The sequence below is a fragment of the Pseudochaenichthys georgianus genome, chromosome 3 (assembly GCF_902827115.2).
Source record: "Pseudochaenichthys georgianus chromosome 3, fPseGeo1.2, whole genome shotgun sequence".
NCBI classification, from domain to species: Eukaryota; Metazoa; Chordata; class Actinopteri; order Perciformes; family Channichthyidae; genus Pseudochaenichthys; species Pseudochaenichthys georgianus.
This window is the reverse complement of record NC_047505.1, coordinates 18,484,346-18,499,968: the sequence shown is the minus strand read 5'-3', so window position 1 is coordinate 18,499,968 and position 15,623 is coordinate 18,484,346. Positions and strand designations below refer to the sequence as shown.

The following is a 15,623-nucleotide window of genomic DNA, read 5'->3' as shown; positions in this document are numbered from 1 at the left end:
AAACAAACACAGAGGCCGACTGGGTGGCAGAGGAACGACCCGACGACCGGGGTCCGTTTAACGACGATGTGACAGTTGTAAAAACAGCTTCTCTCTCAGGCCTGGATAGCCAGCATGCTAATCAGCTAGCGTGAGAGCGAGGTGAGAGTGCTACAGTTTATTCCACTGACGGGCTTATTACCATGTGTATGCGTTTAGAGAAGGAGGTTAAGTTAAGTGGCGCTAATTGGCAGCAGCTTTGGAAGCTTTTTGGGTTTCAATGCAATGAAATCAAGTGCAGTATAAGTGGGCTCTCATACTCCTCCACCCTAGCTGCCAAGTAAACTCTCAGGACCTGTGTGTGTGTTTGTGTTGACATCACAACAACACACACAGCAGACATTTGCATAATGACTGCGGTTGCACCTGCCCTTCGCACCGCTTGAGTGCGTCAGAGTTTGCTTTAAAGCTAATAAACCTTCAGAGATTATACGCAGTGATCCAAAAATACTCACACACACACACACACACACACGGCAACATCTGAGTTTATCCAAGCAAAAAGAAAAGCAGATTTGACAGCCACTCAATTGCTTGAATGCAGACTTTTCAAATGTTTTTGTTTCTCTCTTGACTGACACACCAACTATAAACACTGGGAACACAATCACAGACAGAGATGATATATTTAGACCCACTCTGATTTGTCTCAGAGGTATCCTACAATTTTCCTGTCTTGAAAATAAAGCTGCTGTGTTTGCAGATGACAGCGGGCGGGATGTAAGAGGGTTCACAGGATGTTCATTATGGCACAACAAAACCACAGAGACGCCCCGACCACTGAGACCAAAGAGTGCAAAACGCTCAATTACATGACGACTGGGGGGCGCAATCAGCACTAATGGGAGAGGCCTAATTGATAGTGAGTGGGACAGGAAGTTGAGAGGGAGCTATTTTCAAATGGGACTTAGTGCATGTATCTCTATAGTGAATTTGAATCTAACTCAGGTTTTCTGGCATCACAAAGCTTGCTACTGACCAATCAACTCACTGGAAAGGCTGAGCCATCACAACCAAAGGATCCTGATATGGACAAATGTGCTGAATTAACAATAAAGTGACAAGAAATTAGGAGCGATATATAATTGTATATCAGTAGTATCAGATTCAGACTTTCTGGGACAGTTTTAGACCCTTAAAAATAACAATGGCAATAAAAAACTGCATTTCAAATCGAGCCAATTTCCCTTTATTCCTATTAATATAAGACTGTTGTCTTTTAACAGAAAGATTAACCACATTCTGTTTATTAGCTCCCTTTAAGTTATATATTTGAATAAACCATATGAAGTATTAGCTAATGTTCTCCTCCTCTCTTCTCTGCTTGGAAGAAACAGTCTCGTGCTTAACTATGTATAATATTATATTAATAACCTGCGAAAAAAGCTAAACATATGCACTCTACAAACCACCTATAGTATTTGATATTCCTCTATTTATTGTTTAGTCTTGGCCTTATTTTCTTAACCATTTAAGGTTTTGGTTTTGCTATAACCAAATGTTTCCATGGATATCTTATTTCCCAATAAGTACTTCAATTATGTTTCTGATGATGCACTTTAGCATTTCAAAACGCTAGCTCTTTCATGTTAATGCACTGGTAGCCAGACGGGAAAACACAGAGTTAACCGGCCCAGTTTATAACCAGCTTTATGATACCAGTCATCCTGGATCACCAATGTTATGCTAATATATTATCACCTATCTCTACTGACTGCCAGACTTGGTGCTTTGTAGCCACTCCAGCTCTATGTGGATAGTATGTTGAATTGATTTTAGATCTTGGCTGATGTACTTTTCAGTAGCTCAGTAAGACATCATTAAATCCACATCACAATTTAATAAGTGGCAGAACAAAGAGACATACCAACATCAAAACATTAAGAAATACAGTAATATGTTTCTATCTCTGCTATGAAGGGGAAATGAGTGTGTGTGTGTGTGTGTGTGTGTGTGTGTGTGTGTGTGTGTGTGTGTGTGTGTGTGTGTGTGTGTGTGTGTGTGTGTGTGTGTGTGTGTGTGTGTGTGTGTGTGTGTGTGTGTGTGTGTGTGTGTGTGTGTGTGTGGTGTGTGTGTGTGTGGTGTGTGTGTTTCTCTCTCTCTCTGGTGCTTTGGGAGGCTTCAGTAGTCTGGCTGGTGGCCACAAATAGCCCCCTCAGCTGGCACATTGGCCCAATTTACGACCCTTCACATTCAGTGGAGGGCAGCCCTGCCCTGGGCTCATTTCCCACAGAGAACACAAAACTGTAAAAAAACACCTGAATCCCACCAGCAGCGTTACAAAGGGAATCCCACTGAGATATTTGCCTAAATGTCTGAGGACAGAACCCCATCACACCTGGCTGTAAACATCCTCTCTGTCACCAGCGCTGATGCTCCCTGCCGCCTTTCACTCCTGGAGATGAGAGGAAAGCTGTCTCCTTTGCAAGTGTAATAAGATGAGGCAAAACTGGCCCCGAAGCCAAAGCCTGCGTCTCTTTCAACTGAGAGCCAACTGCCAGAAGTCTGAGCCAGAGGTTTCACGGACGGCAGCCCGCAAGACCACAAAAGTAAAAATAAATGGACTAACTATTCACCGGTGGCTTTAGCACAGCGGCTCCCAGCGAGAGCCACATGGGCCGGTGAGATGGGACATCAAAGACGTGTTAACACACAGAAAGTCGCACAGAGGTACATTTCACAACTTTCTGCCAGAACATTAAAAAAAGGTCACTTACCATCTGAGTCCGGCTCTTGGGACAGCCATTGATATCGGCAATCTTCTCATTGGCTGAGGAGAGACAGAGGAGGCAGAGACAGAGATAGAAGAAAGGGAGAATGAAAACAGTTTTCAGGCGTTGATTTAATCCTCTCTTTATTTCCAGTGGAAATCCCTGAGTGTGTGTACCAGACAGTTACTGGCTGAGTGAGGAGAGCAGAGGTGTTCCTTTCCCTCCCGCAAAGACACGAAACACTATCTGGTCACAGCAAATGGGAACAGGGCCACTGGGGGCCCGACCGAGATGTGTGCTGTGCTGCTTCCTTTCAGAGGGGGGCGTGTGCGTGTTGTCAGGGATTCCTCCCATCTATTAGAGGCCCAGCCCACAGCAGCTGAGACACCATCATCAGCTCACAGCTGACAACTGTGCCAGCAGCACAGTGGGGCCCACAGTGCAGCTCCTCCTCAGGACCTGTACTGCACCACCTTACTCCTGTTTGTGTCTGGTGAATACATATTGGTCTTTTAATGTGTTCTGCTGACACTGGACTCAATGGGCACTCACAACCAGGCGTTGGCAGTGGTTCTGAAACTACTTGGATTGTGACGCCTTTGAACTAAACTACAGCTCTGGAATAAATGACGAGACCAATGCAGCATTATCAGTTTCTCTGGTTTAATTTTGTAGAGGTTTGTGTTTTAGGAAAATGTTGTAGTTTTATTCTATAAACTACTGACAACATGTCTCTGTTGGAATTCAACAGATACTGGAATGGAATTGATTTATATTAATCATTTATTTTAATGTTTAATAATGGTTGAAGGTGTAGGATATAAAAACAATACAGTCAAAAGATCTTTAAAAAACTTTTCGTTGGAAAACTACAGGCCAGAAACACTGGTCGTTGCCATTACTATATTTGTAAAATCAAATGTCCTACAAATATAAATGTGTAAATACATAACATGATCATTAATTAAACAATACTGATGTTGAGAATATGTGTCTGCTTCCTGATGAATTGCACATTGTCACAAGGGATAGCTCCTGTGTGATTTTGAGACACAAATGATGCCAAAATAAATGTTAAACACAATAACTAGACACATTTTGTCTGGTTGACTAATGCAAAGCCAGCAGCCACACCATATAAAGGCTTCTTTGAAAAGATAGAACAAGTATCCCAATCTTAAATATCTTTAAAGGTCTGATGGTGTTCCTCTTCCAAAGTCCTGACCTTGGATGTAAGTTGGTCCAATAGCTACTGTGGTGCCATATCCGGTCCCAGTATGGCTTTTCCACAGCAGCAGCCAGCTCCTGTTTCACGTGGTGTGAGCTTTTCTCCGAATGGAGAGGAGGCAGCAGGAGGAACAGGGGAATGGATGCCTCTGGCTCGTGTTGTTTTCAATTAAGAGCAGGGCAGGAGCAGCGATGATCAGCTGTCCAACAGTACAGTAACTCAGTGTTTCCCCTACCATTGTCTTGGAGGGGCGCTGCGCCCCGCCAACGGAGCCCCGCCAACGGAGCCCCGCCAACGGAGCCCCGCGCCCCCCCTGAAATTCAAGGTGTTTAAAAAAAATAATAATTCTAAGTTTTTTTTTTTTATTAATTTTCTTTTCAATATTTATATATAGCACTAAATTGTAACTAATCTATATAATATATCTAATGTCACTTTTCACATTGAACATGTGCTCCTTTATTAAATAAACTAAACGCTTTCATTTTCAGTTGTGAGTTTAGTGTTTTTGACCCTAAGAAACACCGATGCATTAATCAGCCCCCCGCTCAGGCAGCACCCCCCCAAAGCAGTAAACCTAGGGGAAACACTGTATACTGTATGTAAGCTTGATATTGTGAGAATACAACAAGTACTGAATGGAGGGGATGATGTTGTGACACTTTCGGACCCCGGGAACTTTCTTTAGTTCATTTTCTAGAAATGCAGAAACATTTTACAGGTACAGTACTCCAGAAGTGTACTTTCATTTAAACTTATGAAACTGAATTACAGTTTTAATGAAGTCTCTTCTCAGGAGGAAGAACTGTTTTGAGGTGAAAGAAGAATCAGGGTCACTGTTTAAGTATGGCGGGTCAATCACTGGCCAGCAAAACAGAAGGCCTCTATAAAGTTAAAAAATAACCAGAACAAAATCTACTTTTAGTTTGTGGGTCTAGTCACTGGGAGTATTTAGAGCCTGTATTCCACTACAACAAGCTCAGTTACTCTGAAGCAGGGGTGTTGAATCAAGGCCCGCGACTTCATTTGATGTGGCCCGCAAGAGCTTGCAAAGAATATAACACGTTTATTATTGGTTACATCGCCCACAATGCATCTCATTTTGTAATGTGGCCTGCGATTACATTTAGTTTGACAAAGACAACCTCCATGTGTGCAGGATTGACTGTTAGTGTTGTTAAAGAATAATCTGAATTATTTAAGTTTCCATCATGAGGATAAAAAGCTGGAGCCAGTATGAACGTTGCGGTATGAGAAAGAGAGGCTGTCAAGCGTCATTCAACTCTCCAAATAGAATCACATGCAACAGCTACAGTATGACAGTGAGATTTCTCTCTGTGCACCATGAAGCCATACGGGGCATAGGAAGTAGAAATGTGGGTCAGAGTGAAGGGGAGCTGGGAGCAGACAGTCCGTGACATGCTGGGTAACCGGTCAGCTGGTGTCAGGATGCTTCAGCCTCAAAGCTGTCGGCACATGAAATGACAGGCTGAGGACGGCCAGACGAAATGACAGGACCGATGATGAGACAGACCACTATTACAACCAAACCAGGTCATCCTAGTTCACATGAGTCTTTAAAAACACAAGGAAATCAGGTCTAAAATTCCTGTTGGTGAATGTAATAATGATAATGATTTGATTTGGTTTTGAGATATGTGTGAACAAATAAGAGAGGAACTGTGATGAATACGTAGTACAGGGAAACACCTTACAGGTTACTTCTGAAATGTGCTTTTTTAGGTATACTTTCATGGGCTTCATGGGGCAGTTTTGTTTTGTTCTTATATTTAGAAATGATGTCCAGTTGTTTTCTTCTCATTAATGTTAGGCGAAGTGAGTTTTTCTTTGCTTAATTTAATAGATAACAACATTTTGGGAGCTAAAGAAAATTCTACTTCCTCTACTTCAAACCTGAAAAATATTGATTTGAGTGTTTTGTCCAAACTTTATCAATGCTGGATGAAAGTAAAATATTGAATGGTGCAGGATGAAATGTACTCTTGACATGATTCAAACTGACATTATTACATCATATCATACATAATAAAGTGATTCACCTTGCTGGTTATTGGATGAGATTAAGCTATTTCTTTGGTTAAGGTCAGTCAAAGCTCTAAAAGTAGCTGACAACACGTTTCTTTAGCAAGCACGTGATCGGAGCTTATTTTCCTTGTTGCAGATTGTGCGATCAGAAGTGTGTTTTCCTTACCTACGACCTGGATGATCTCAGCCAGCAGCACTCCATCTGCGACGTCTGTTTGCAGGTCCTTGATCAGACGCTTGTTTCCTGACTTGGCAAGGTAGTGGTTGGCCCAGTCCGTGTAGATCTGCGTTGAGACACAAACACAACCACGCCGTTCAGTTATCAGCCAACAGACATAAAATCCAGTCCAAAATCGGGGGCGACCCTGTCAGCTCGTCCACGTGTTTCAAACTCCATAAACACTTGAAAACTACAAAAGGTATAAATGGTTGAAGCAAGTTTACGACTCTAATAAAATAACAACATGGTTGAATGGGAGCAGAGTAGCCCTCTTTCTTTTGTTGGGGCTCCGATCTGGCATATATCCGCGTGGTATTCAAATTGGGGCCATTGTGCTCAGCCAGGGCATTCATCTCGCAGCCACGGCGGCTGTTTTCAATGGGCCATGCTGACATCACTCTCTGGGGACAGAAAAGACCCTTCACTGCCTGGGGGGAGGAGAGGCGGGGGGGGCAGAGCAAGCATCTGAATAATCTGAATAGCTGCCTTGATAATTAGTCGCCAAACTCTCTCTTTTTTACTCTCTCTCCTCCAGAGAAGTGAGTCTCTATTTCTGGTGAGCTAAAAATAAGAGGCATAGAAAAGTTGATGTGAAGTTGCACAGAACATTATTCCTAATAAAAAGTCGTTTATTTTTGAGAAACTGACATTTTTTGGCACAATAAAAGCATCGGTGCACCGTCCTGATTTGCAATACTGTCAGGCTTGTCTGTAAACGGCATAGTCTGTTAAACAGGAGTAACTTCAGAACACTCCTCTCCCCCCCCCCAGGGATCTGAAACATGTCTGACAGCTCGGCTATATTAAGACATCTCTCTCTCTACAGTAGGTCTTACTCTGTGCTGCCAGTCAGGTGAAAAAGATGACAGAGAAGAGACACTCAAGTATGTTTCAAGGCAAGGCAAGTTTATTTATATAGCACTTTTCTGTACGCGACAATTCAAAGTGCTTTACAAAACAAATTAAAAGACTTTTTAGGAATAAATACAGTAAAAACACATTATATATGTTTCAGATTATTTCTGTTCTGTAGCAGTCTACTGCTTCAAAAGTTCAAGCTAAATGTCTCCCTTTTTACAAGCATTGAACCATCTGTATTGGGGCAATGTATCGCTTCTACCGTCTACCTCCTGGGTCTGGAAAATGTAAGAGCCTTAAATCTGCATTATTTCTAAAAGCTAAAGCACTGGTTCTCACTAAATGTTTTACCTCCAGTCATATTTCACTGACGGGTTTAATGTCTCAATGACTAGTTTCAAGTCTAACACAATACAGCATGTTCTACATTTTTTAGATAATGTGCCCATTTAGAGTACAATAGACAATAAAGCAGCACATGCTTTAGGGCGGAGCTTCTTGTGATTGATAGGTCACTGCCACAAAATGTTGTCCAGTTTACAATATTAACCCTTTTAGATTGTGTTTTCAATTCATGAGAGTTAAATCTAGTAGAAAAGAAGATCAACTTATTGTATACAGTTGATGATAGTGATGCATTCGTATGGTGGAAATATTCAGCAGCAGAGTTAAACGGAACAGTACAATCGGTTTGAATTTATTTTTTCAAAACGTAACATTTTGAAATAAAATTCTAAGATTATTGCCCATTAAGGGTGAAACATAACTACATTATTTACTTACAATTAAATAAGGTTGAGGGTGGGGGGGAAATCATGATTATTGACCTGCTGCATACAGAGCACCTTTTAAATCAGGTTATCACTTTATACCTAATTACTCTTAAGAACCTGGTTTCAAGAGTGCATGTAAACTTACTGGGAAATTCGAGAGCACTGGTTATTACTGAATGAGTGCACGGCATTGTTAAGGTCAAACCTTAGCACAAACTTGGACACACAACGTGCATGGAGAGGTGTGTGACACGGCCGTGACCCCTTGTTTCTTTGTGTTTGCACTGTAAACAGACCCGGAGCTTTTCTGCCATGCTACTCATCGGATGAATCACTGCTCTCGTGATGGCTTACAACAGGTGTGCGCACTTCAAAGCCGCACGCACATACATGTACTCCTCTGTACACACAAGCTTAAATGCAAAAGGTTTATGAGTGTACACGACCACACATTAGACTCAAAGAGCCTCGGAGCGATGTTTAAATCGCACTGGCTGCATACCAAAACACAAATGAACAGTTATAAAAGTCCTCTTGAGTGAGACGTAGGGCTTAAAGGCCTTCAAGCAACAGGATTAGGATCGATTCACACTCCTAGTTGGTCACAGAGAAGAAGGTGCTGAAGTGCTGTGTTCAGGGCCTTTTGTGTGTATTCTTTCTTTGAAGTAGTTTCGGGCAGGTAAATTGAGGGGTTGGAGTGTAATTAAAATCAAGGTGAAATAGGTAGATGTCAGTCAGAGATAGACACCAGAGGGGGGCGAACAGCCGGAGGTCATGCAGGGGGGGGGGGGGGGGGGGGGGGGCAATTTTAGGTTGCAAATGGAATAAGGAAAAAGGGGAAGTGGGCAAGTTACAACAGAATTAAACTTTTCAAAACACATTTTGTGTATCTGGAAGGAGACACATTTTCTCAGGACTTGGTTGAGACTTGAACAGATATAAAAGGAAAGTGAACATTGGTTTTTCTATTAGCAAGTTTACCAGAAGCTCACCACTGTTACTTCTTGATGTGTCTTCTTGAAGGCAACTGTTAGCGACCACGTTAGCCACAGCAGCTGGATAAGGCCTAATGTGTCAGAGCTGTGTGTCGAGTTCTTCTGCCCTCTTGTCTTTCCAAAAACAGAAATGATCGAACAGCCAACCTTAATCTATCCTTATTTAACTTGATTTGTTTATAATAATATTATAACACAAATGTAAATGGGGCAAACTCAAGCAACAGGAAGAAGCCTCATAAGTGAAAACAAAATGAATGTGACTATAACTAATGTTACCATCCCCAATGATACATAACACCGACGTCCATTCAACTGCAAACACAAGTGCAACAATATCTTTCCAATCTCTGTAAATCAAGGACCTTGGCGATTAGTTCAACTTAAAAAAAAGACACCATGCATTAATCCCAATCATGTGTGTTTAAGCGCACCTTTATTAACGCTTCTGTGATCTGAACATTGCTTGCAAGGCCACAGAAAGAGAGAAGGATACGGTGCAGGCTGATGAGAAGCAGGCTGATCTGAGAGGCGTTTTAATAAGCTGCATGGTCGGTGAAGAGGAGCTTTGACTCAATATCTATCGGACAATAATTAGGTGACAATAACTCCAGCCTCTACAACACAGGGAGGCACTGATTAACCAATATTGTAATGATGTGAGCCATTAAAATAATTGAGTGGAGGGTGGTGTTCAGATCAACTAGTCAATGTATTATCCCACAACACAGTGCATGCTAAGTAGAAAGGGGCGTATGGAGCACAAGTTCACATTGAACAAAATGTCGGATTCAATCATAGCTTATTCTGCGATTATACGTTTCCTGATCTATTTCAGGACTCATTGCTAAGTCTAGATTGTTTTTTTATCTATGCTCAAATCTTCAACGGCTGCCTGTGTAAAGGCAACTGTATGAAATGCCACAACGGCTGGCTAATTTTGATAAATGGAAAAGATATCTTTCAGGTAGCTAGCAAAAGTGTTCCTGTCTGATGGCGGCCGCCTGTTACCTGTATCTCGCTCAATATGTTTCGGAAAGATGGCGATTCCACCATTTCCTCTGTGATGTATGCTGCAACAAGCCTGTTTATCTCTGCTATGCAACTATGCCATTTTACTCCGTATCCTTTTCCATGAACCTGCGAGTGTAGCGCTAGCGAAAAGGGTCGATTGATTTGTTTGACTGTCCTCCCATTGCAAATAGTTGAAGAGCTTAAAGTAACTCAAGTCACTAAATCATTTTGCGCTTAGTAACTGTAATGTATTTACTGCTGAACTAACAGTAACCGGTGAACTACTGCTTTACAGACAAATGCAATCCCATTACTGTAACGTGGTACTTTGTGGTGCGTTCCGCCGACTACTGCTCAAAATACAAAATTGAAGTACCAAAGTACCAGGTCTGAGGACTGGATTGCCGTTCCTCTCGACCACAACCTGTCAAGAGTGTTTCCTGCATTTGCCTCAATGCATTCTGAGATTGGTTTCAGCCACTGATTACCCGTAACAGTGCCTTACAGAACGCCAAAATCCCCTATCAACAAGCCGGATGTTCAAAAGATACATTTTCGAGGAGGGAAAATCCCTCCATTACCAGAAACTCCCAGTAATCCCTCTCCTCTCAGGATTTAGGGTCTTTTTTAGGAGCTGTAAATTCATGTCAGGGACATTACTGTCACCAGAGAAAGGAACATGACACTGACTCATTCACACTGTCAGGGCCTTGTGGAAAATGTCAGTTGTGGCCGATCTGGCCTATTGACCTCCATACTGTGGAATGTATGACCTTCACAAACTAAATCTGGGACTTTTTTGTTTTAACAAAGACTAATAACAGTGTGGTCTGAAAGTATTTGAACATTTGCACAATTTCTATAATATGTTCAGAACTCCAAGACATTTGAAATGAAAGCATGACAATAACATAAAAAGCAGATGCTGTTCACACCCATCAAAATAAACTAGTAAAGAATAGCCTGCATGACCACTCCGACCCCGTCACATGTTACAGTACAGACAATAACATCGTGACTTTCCACTGAACTCAGATTAGCAACTACCGAGAACTAAGACTTGTAAACAACCAACCATGCTCTGTCACTAATGTATGAAAGCTTGTGTCCATGTGCATGTTTCACATAATCACATCCAATTTAAACCTTCTGAAATGATACAGAGTCAGCTCTTCAAAGCGTGTGACAAGCAGCGATGAGTCACCGGTTCAGACAGCTGCGTCTTTTTCTCTCGCACAATAACACACACAAACCTGCCTCACATCCAGCATCCCTGCTGCCTCTGCTTGCCGAGTCACCGAGCTGGTGTGCGATGCCTACAGAAGGGGATGACGCATAGAGGCCATCCCCGCAGAGCTGGGTCAGCTGGGCGAGGCAGAGGGCAGCAGGGGCATCGCACTGAGAGAGCGTCCTTGACTTTCTGTTTTTGGCCCGATGGCTCAACTGCAGAGTCGTGAGTTAAGTCACGATGTACCCTGATGAAGGGTGATTCGAGGAGGAGGAGGGAAGCAGATGTGGTTTCGTGTGGCCATGTTTGTATGAGTAACTTTCACTGTGTCTCGCAGGTTTTACTTCACTCTTTCATCTCTGAAGTTGTTTGCACTGACACTTACTTGTTCACTGCTTGCTAAGCAAACACTGCTGTGATGTTGGCATGGACGTACACAAGGGAGTTGTTGGTGGAAATTGAAAATGCCCTTTAGGTTTTAGAATCCCTTCACTCTGTAAATATTGCCCTTTTATAAAAAGATGGTCAAATGTAAGAATGCTTGCTTAACTTCATCACAATTGAGTCTGTTTGGAATACAATTAAGACTATGAGGTCCGAGAGGAACTTAAAGTGTTTGCAACCTGATGACCACTGAAGCAGTGAATGTAGGTGAATTAATTAAAATTACAAAAACATAAATGAATAACATAAATGATAATGGGGTGCATTTAAAATTCACCCCGCGGGTTTTGAAAGTGTTTCATAACTTAGAGAATGACTTTGTCTCAACCTCTCAACCATTAAGTCTTCCCTCTGAACTTCAAGAATGAAAATCACAAACCAAGCAGCAACACGTTTTAACATGACAAGAGTAACACACTACACCTCAGGTCCGTCCACTGAAGCACAGTTCTCACATTACGTTGACGACACACAGCCTTCCAGAAACAATTATGTTGATAACTTCAGGACTACTAGCCGTATTACTTTCAGGGTTCAGTAGGCAACCTGAAAAGCGCTGCACTTAACACGCCATTATGAACTAATCTGCCGACATGAGCTAGAACTATAAAGGGAACACAGCAGGACCTGAGCCGCTATCAAGTGCTATCTCTCACGAGAAACATTCAGGACCTAAAACAGCTCTCGTTATAACTCAGGTAAATGCACTGAACTGAGTGCAGAGTCTTCAGAAGGCACGCTCTGATGGCAGTGCTTTCTTCTACCATTCCAAGGGGATATCTACTTTGAACAAAGTGTAGAGCCACGTCCGCTGACCATGTTTCATTCATCCAGGACTTTATGAGACCAAATCCTACCAGAAGGCTTTCTTTAATGTGTTGAAAGTCACTGTGACTTTCTCTCTTTTTGAGGGCTTCTAAAATAAATCCCGGCTGCTCCTGGAGATCCGTCTCTAACCCTGACGTTTCTATTTCAGGCTGACCCAGCTTCCTCTTTAGTCTCTTTCTCGCATAACACCCCCCTCAGTTCAAATCTGTGGTGGACACAGACACTTTAATCTCCACTGTGATTGGTTTACTTCATGTGTTGTCCAATGACTTCAGGGATGCTTCAAAACCAAGTACTGCAAAGGAAGACCCTAATGAAGACAGTTGATGAACACTTACAAAGTGAAATACGTGTTCCCCTCTCTTCCTCATTAGTTTCTTACCAATTTGAATTTCTTGCAGGAGAAGCGGCTGTAGCTCCTGGCTGGCACCCGGAGGCCTCCATACTCCTCCATGAAGGCCGGTCACCTTTTAAAAAGAGCGCTAACCAGGCAAAGCAAACAACTCGAGATCCACAAACTTCCAGCAGACCCGAGACGAGAGGGCAAATATAGCCAGGCTGTTTGATGACTTCTCCTCATCTCACATGTCTGGTACAGCTCTGTGTGTCTGTCTGGCGTGTTGACTGTATGAGCAGGGCATGCTTTACTCCTCTCTATAAGTACCTCTCTCACCTCACCCCCCTTCACACTGAAGCTTCAGACACTCTGACACTTCTGAACTCCTCTTTCCCTCTCTGGGTGTCATCCACTCTGAGTCAGACACCCTGACTGAATCCCCCTTCTGTATACTGGTAGAAAGATAAACCACCCACACAAAAATGCTTTGTTTTCGGGCACTTGAGTAAAGATCCCTTAAATGTCCTCGACATATTTGTATAGTTGTGTAACTAAGCATGTGAAGCAGATACGGAACGTATTTCAGCATGGTATGATTCAGAAGATGTTCAGCCATCATCATAGTGCTTCAAGAGAAATCAAGACCATTAGTCATTTCTCAGATGTAGGAAGGATATAATGTATAGCTGCTTGGTCAGTGATGATTCACACACACTCCTAACTCTTACATTGAATGTTTCTGTTCCTTCGTGCCTGTCCTGCTCTACAGTGAAAGATACTGCTCGACGAAAACAGATTTGATCAGCAATATTGTCGCTTTGCTAGGTAACACAGCCAAATGAATAATCTCAATAAAGCTATCTCAACATAGTATGTGGTCATCAAGGCAACTTCAAAGGAAGGTAAGTCGCCTCCTGTAATGGAGACAGGTGGTGTAACTGTGATGGATGTCTCTACTTGATGTGACGGAGTTCCCTACGGTGACTGACAGAACACTTCAGTGTCTTCTTCCTCTGATACACCTGGTGCTGTACATTACAGGGCGCACACTGACATGAAACATGGGAGGTCTCAGATCTCCTCCCAAAGGGTTGGACTACTGTTTGAATCCAGCCATTGTTCAAGACCTTGAGCTGTTTTAACTTAAACAGGCAGAGTAATGTGCTGAGCTGACATCAGCACTGCCTCCATATTAATACACAGTCATAAACTCACACCTAAAAGCTGCCCAGTGCAACCACACACTTCCACTGCTGGCCTCAGAGCAGCTCCAGAGAAAGAAACACGTATAACACACTGGTGGAGTTGCTCAAGGACACACATCTGTGCTTTTGTGCTACAACTTCAGAAATATGAAAGCAGGTGTGGTAACTATTCACAACTCCACCACACATTGTTCCCCCTGCCGCCTAAAGCTGGACTCTGACAAGCAGTGCCGTGCAGATTACCTTGAAGGTAATGGGAATACAACATGCTTTTATTGAGGGGGTTAAGAACATTTACTTTGGTTGAGAGATCATAATAAAGAGGCATGCAGAAAACAATAAGCATAATGGCGTCTCATTGGTGCTCAGACATAATGCTGCTTAAATAAATGTTTAAAAAGAATAACACAAACAGCGACTAACAAGGCCTGCAATAATCCTCTTTCACGAAGGCATGCTTGCCAAACTTTAACACACACAGCAGCCAAGTACACAAAGGGCTTGTAACAAAGGATTTGGATGATTAAAAAAATATGTTTGTGTTAAAAAAAAGAAGGACTTTAGCTATTGGTGTAATGCCAATTCTTCACGCATTGCCTCCCTACTGTGTTATATCTCATAGTCAGCGCTTGATCTTTTCCTCAGATTTCTTATGCAAAACAAATACTTTGAAACCTCTATTATCTCAGCCATGTGTAAGGCGTGTCCCCCAGGCGAAGGGTGACCCCGTTATCTACACACTAGTGTTAAGTGCAGTCAACTTTGGCAAAACATATTCTTGTCGGAGACCCCTCCTGCTGCCTGAGTCATCGATAAAGGCTCTCTGCAGGCGGAGGGCGACATGTGGCGACACATCCCCTCTGACCCAGTCAGTGCCTGCTAGCAGATGGCTGGTGGGAAAATGATGGATACACTTGCTCAACGATCTAACAGAAGGGAGGAGAGGGAGTGGAGGAGAGATGCAGGTGAAAGTCTCCCACGTATAGTCCATGTTACTTTCTGTTTCACACCTAACATTAAGTGACCAGAGACACACCCAGCTTCAATAAGTCAACACTGGGCGAGGGGAATTGTTGTCTGCTTGGCTCTCAGTGAACACGAGCAGACACAGACAGATGGCTTCTGGGAAATCAGTGTCCCCGGTCCGTATGATATGACAGAGGACTGCAGTCTGCTCTGCCAGCTGCTGTGACACAATGACTCCAGCAGCCCTGTGCTTAACACTGACACTCACTGTGCTTGACCACAAGGTGCTGGTTGCATGTTATCCTGCCGCTCTTCTAATATCTCCAACATAAATGTCTGATAGGTACCGATATCAATTTAGTTTGATTCTAAGGTCAATATGGAATTTTATATTTAGGGCTGCTATCGTTTAAACCACAACTTTCTATTTAGTTTGCTGCATGATGCAAGACAAACTAAAGACAATGGAGGACTGCTTCATTCACGTTCAGTGAGATAAGACAAGAAATATGAAATAAAGAAAATGTACCAAGAAAGATTCATCTTATGATTTTTAAGAATTGTAAAACATGTGTCCAATAGTTGAGTCAAACCACCTTGGTGTAGTTTAGTGAAAACACAAGCAGATCCTGTGACAACCATGTCTACGAATGATATTATGTTACGTCCCTGTAGTGACGATCAGATGTCAGTGTCTGTCCCGTTGGTAAGGGACAGGAAGGGACAGGAAG

General features: G+C 42.6%; 1 protein-coding gene across 1 annotated transcript in view; it reads right to left on the bottom strand.

Moving 5' to 3' along the window:
• nav2a (neuron navigator 2a) overlaps positions 1–15,623 on the bottom strand; it is a 103,974-nt gene that overhangs the window by 72,320 nt on the left and 16,031 nt on the right. The window contains exons 2-3 of the mRNA XM_034106201.1: positions 6,191–6,308; positions 2,757–2,809 (exon numbers count right to left, since the gene is read on the bottom strand). Of these exons, the coding sequence (XP_033962092.1) occupies positions 2,757–2,809; positions 6,191–6,308 (171 nt within the window). The remainder of the gene's footprint in view (positions 1–2,756; positions 2,810–6,190; positions 6,309–15,623) is intronic.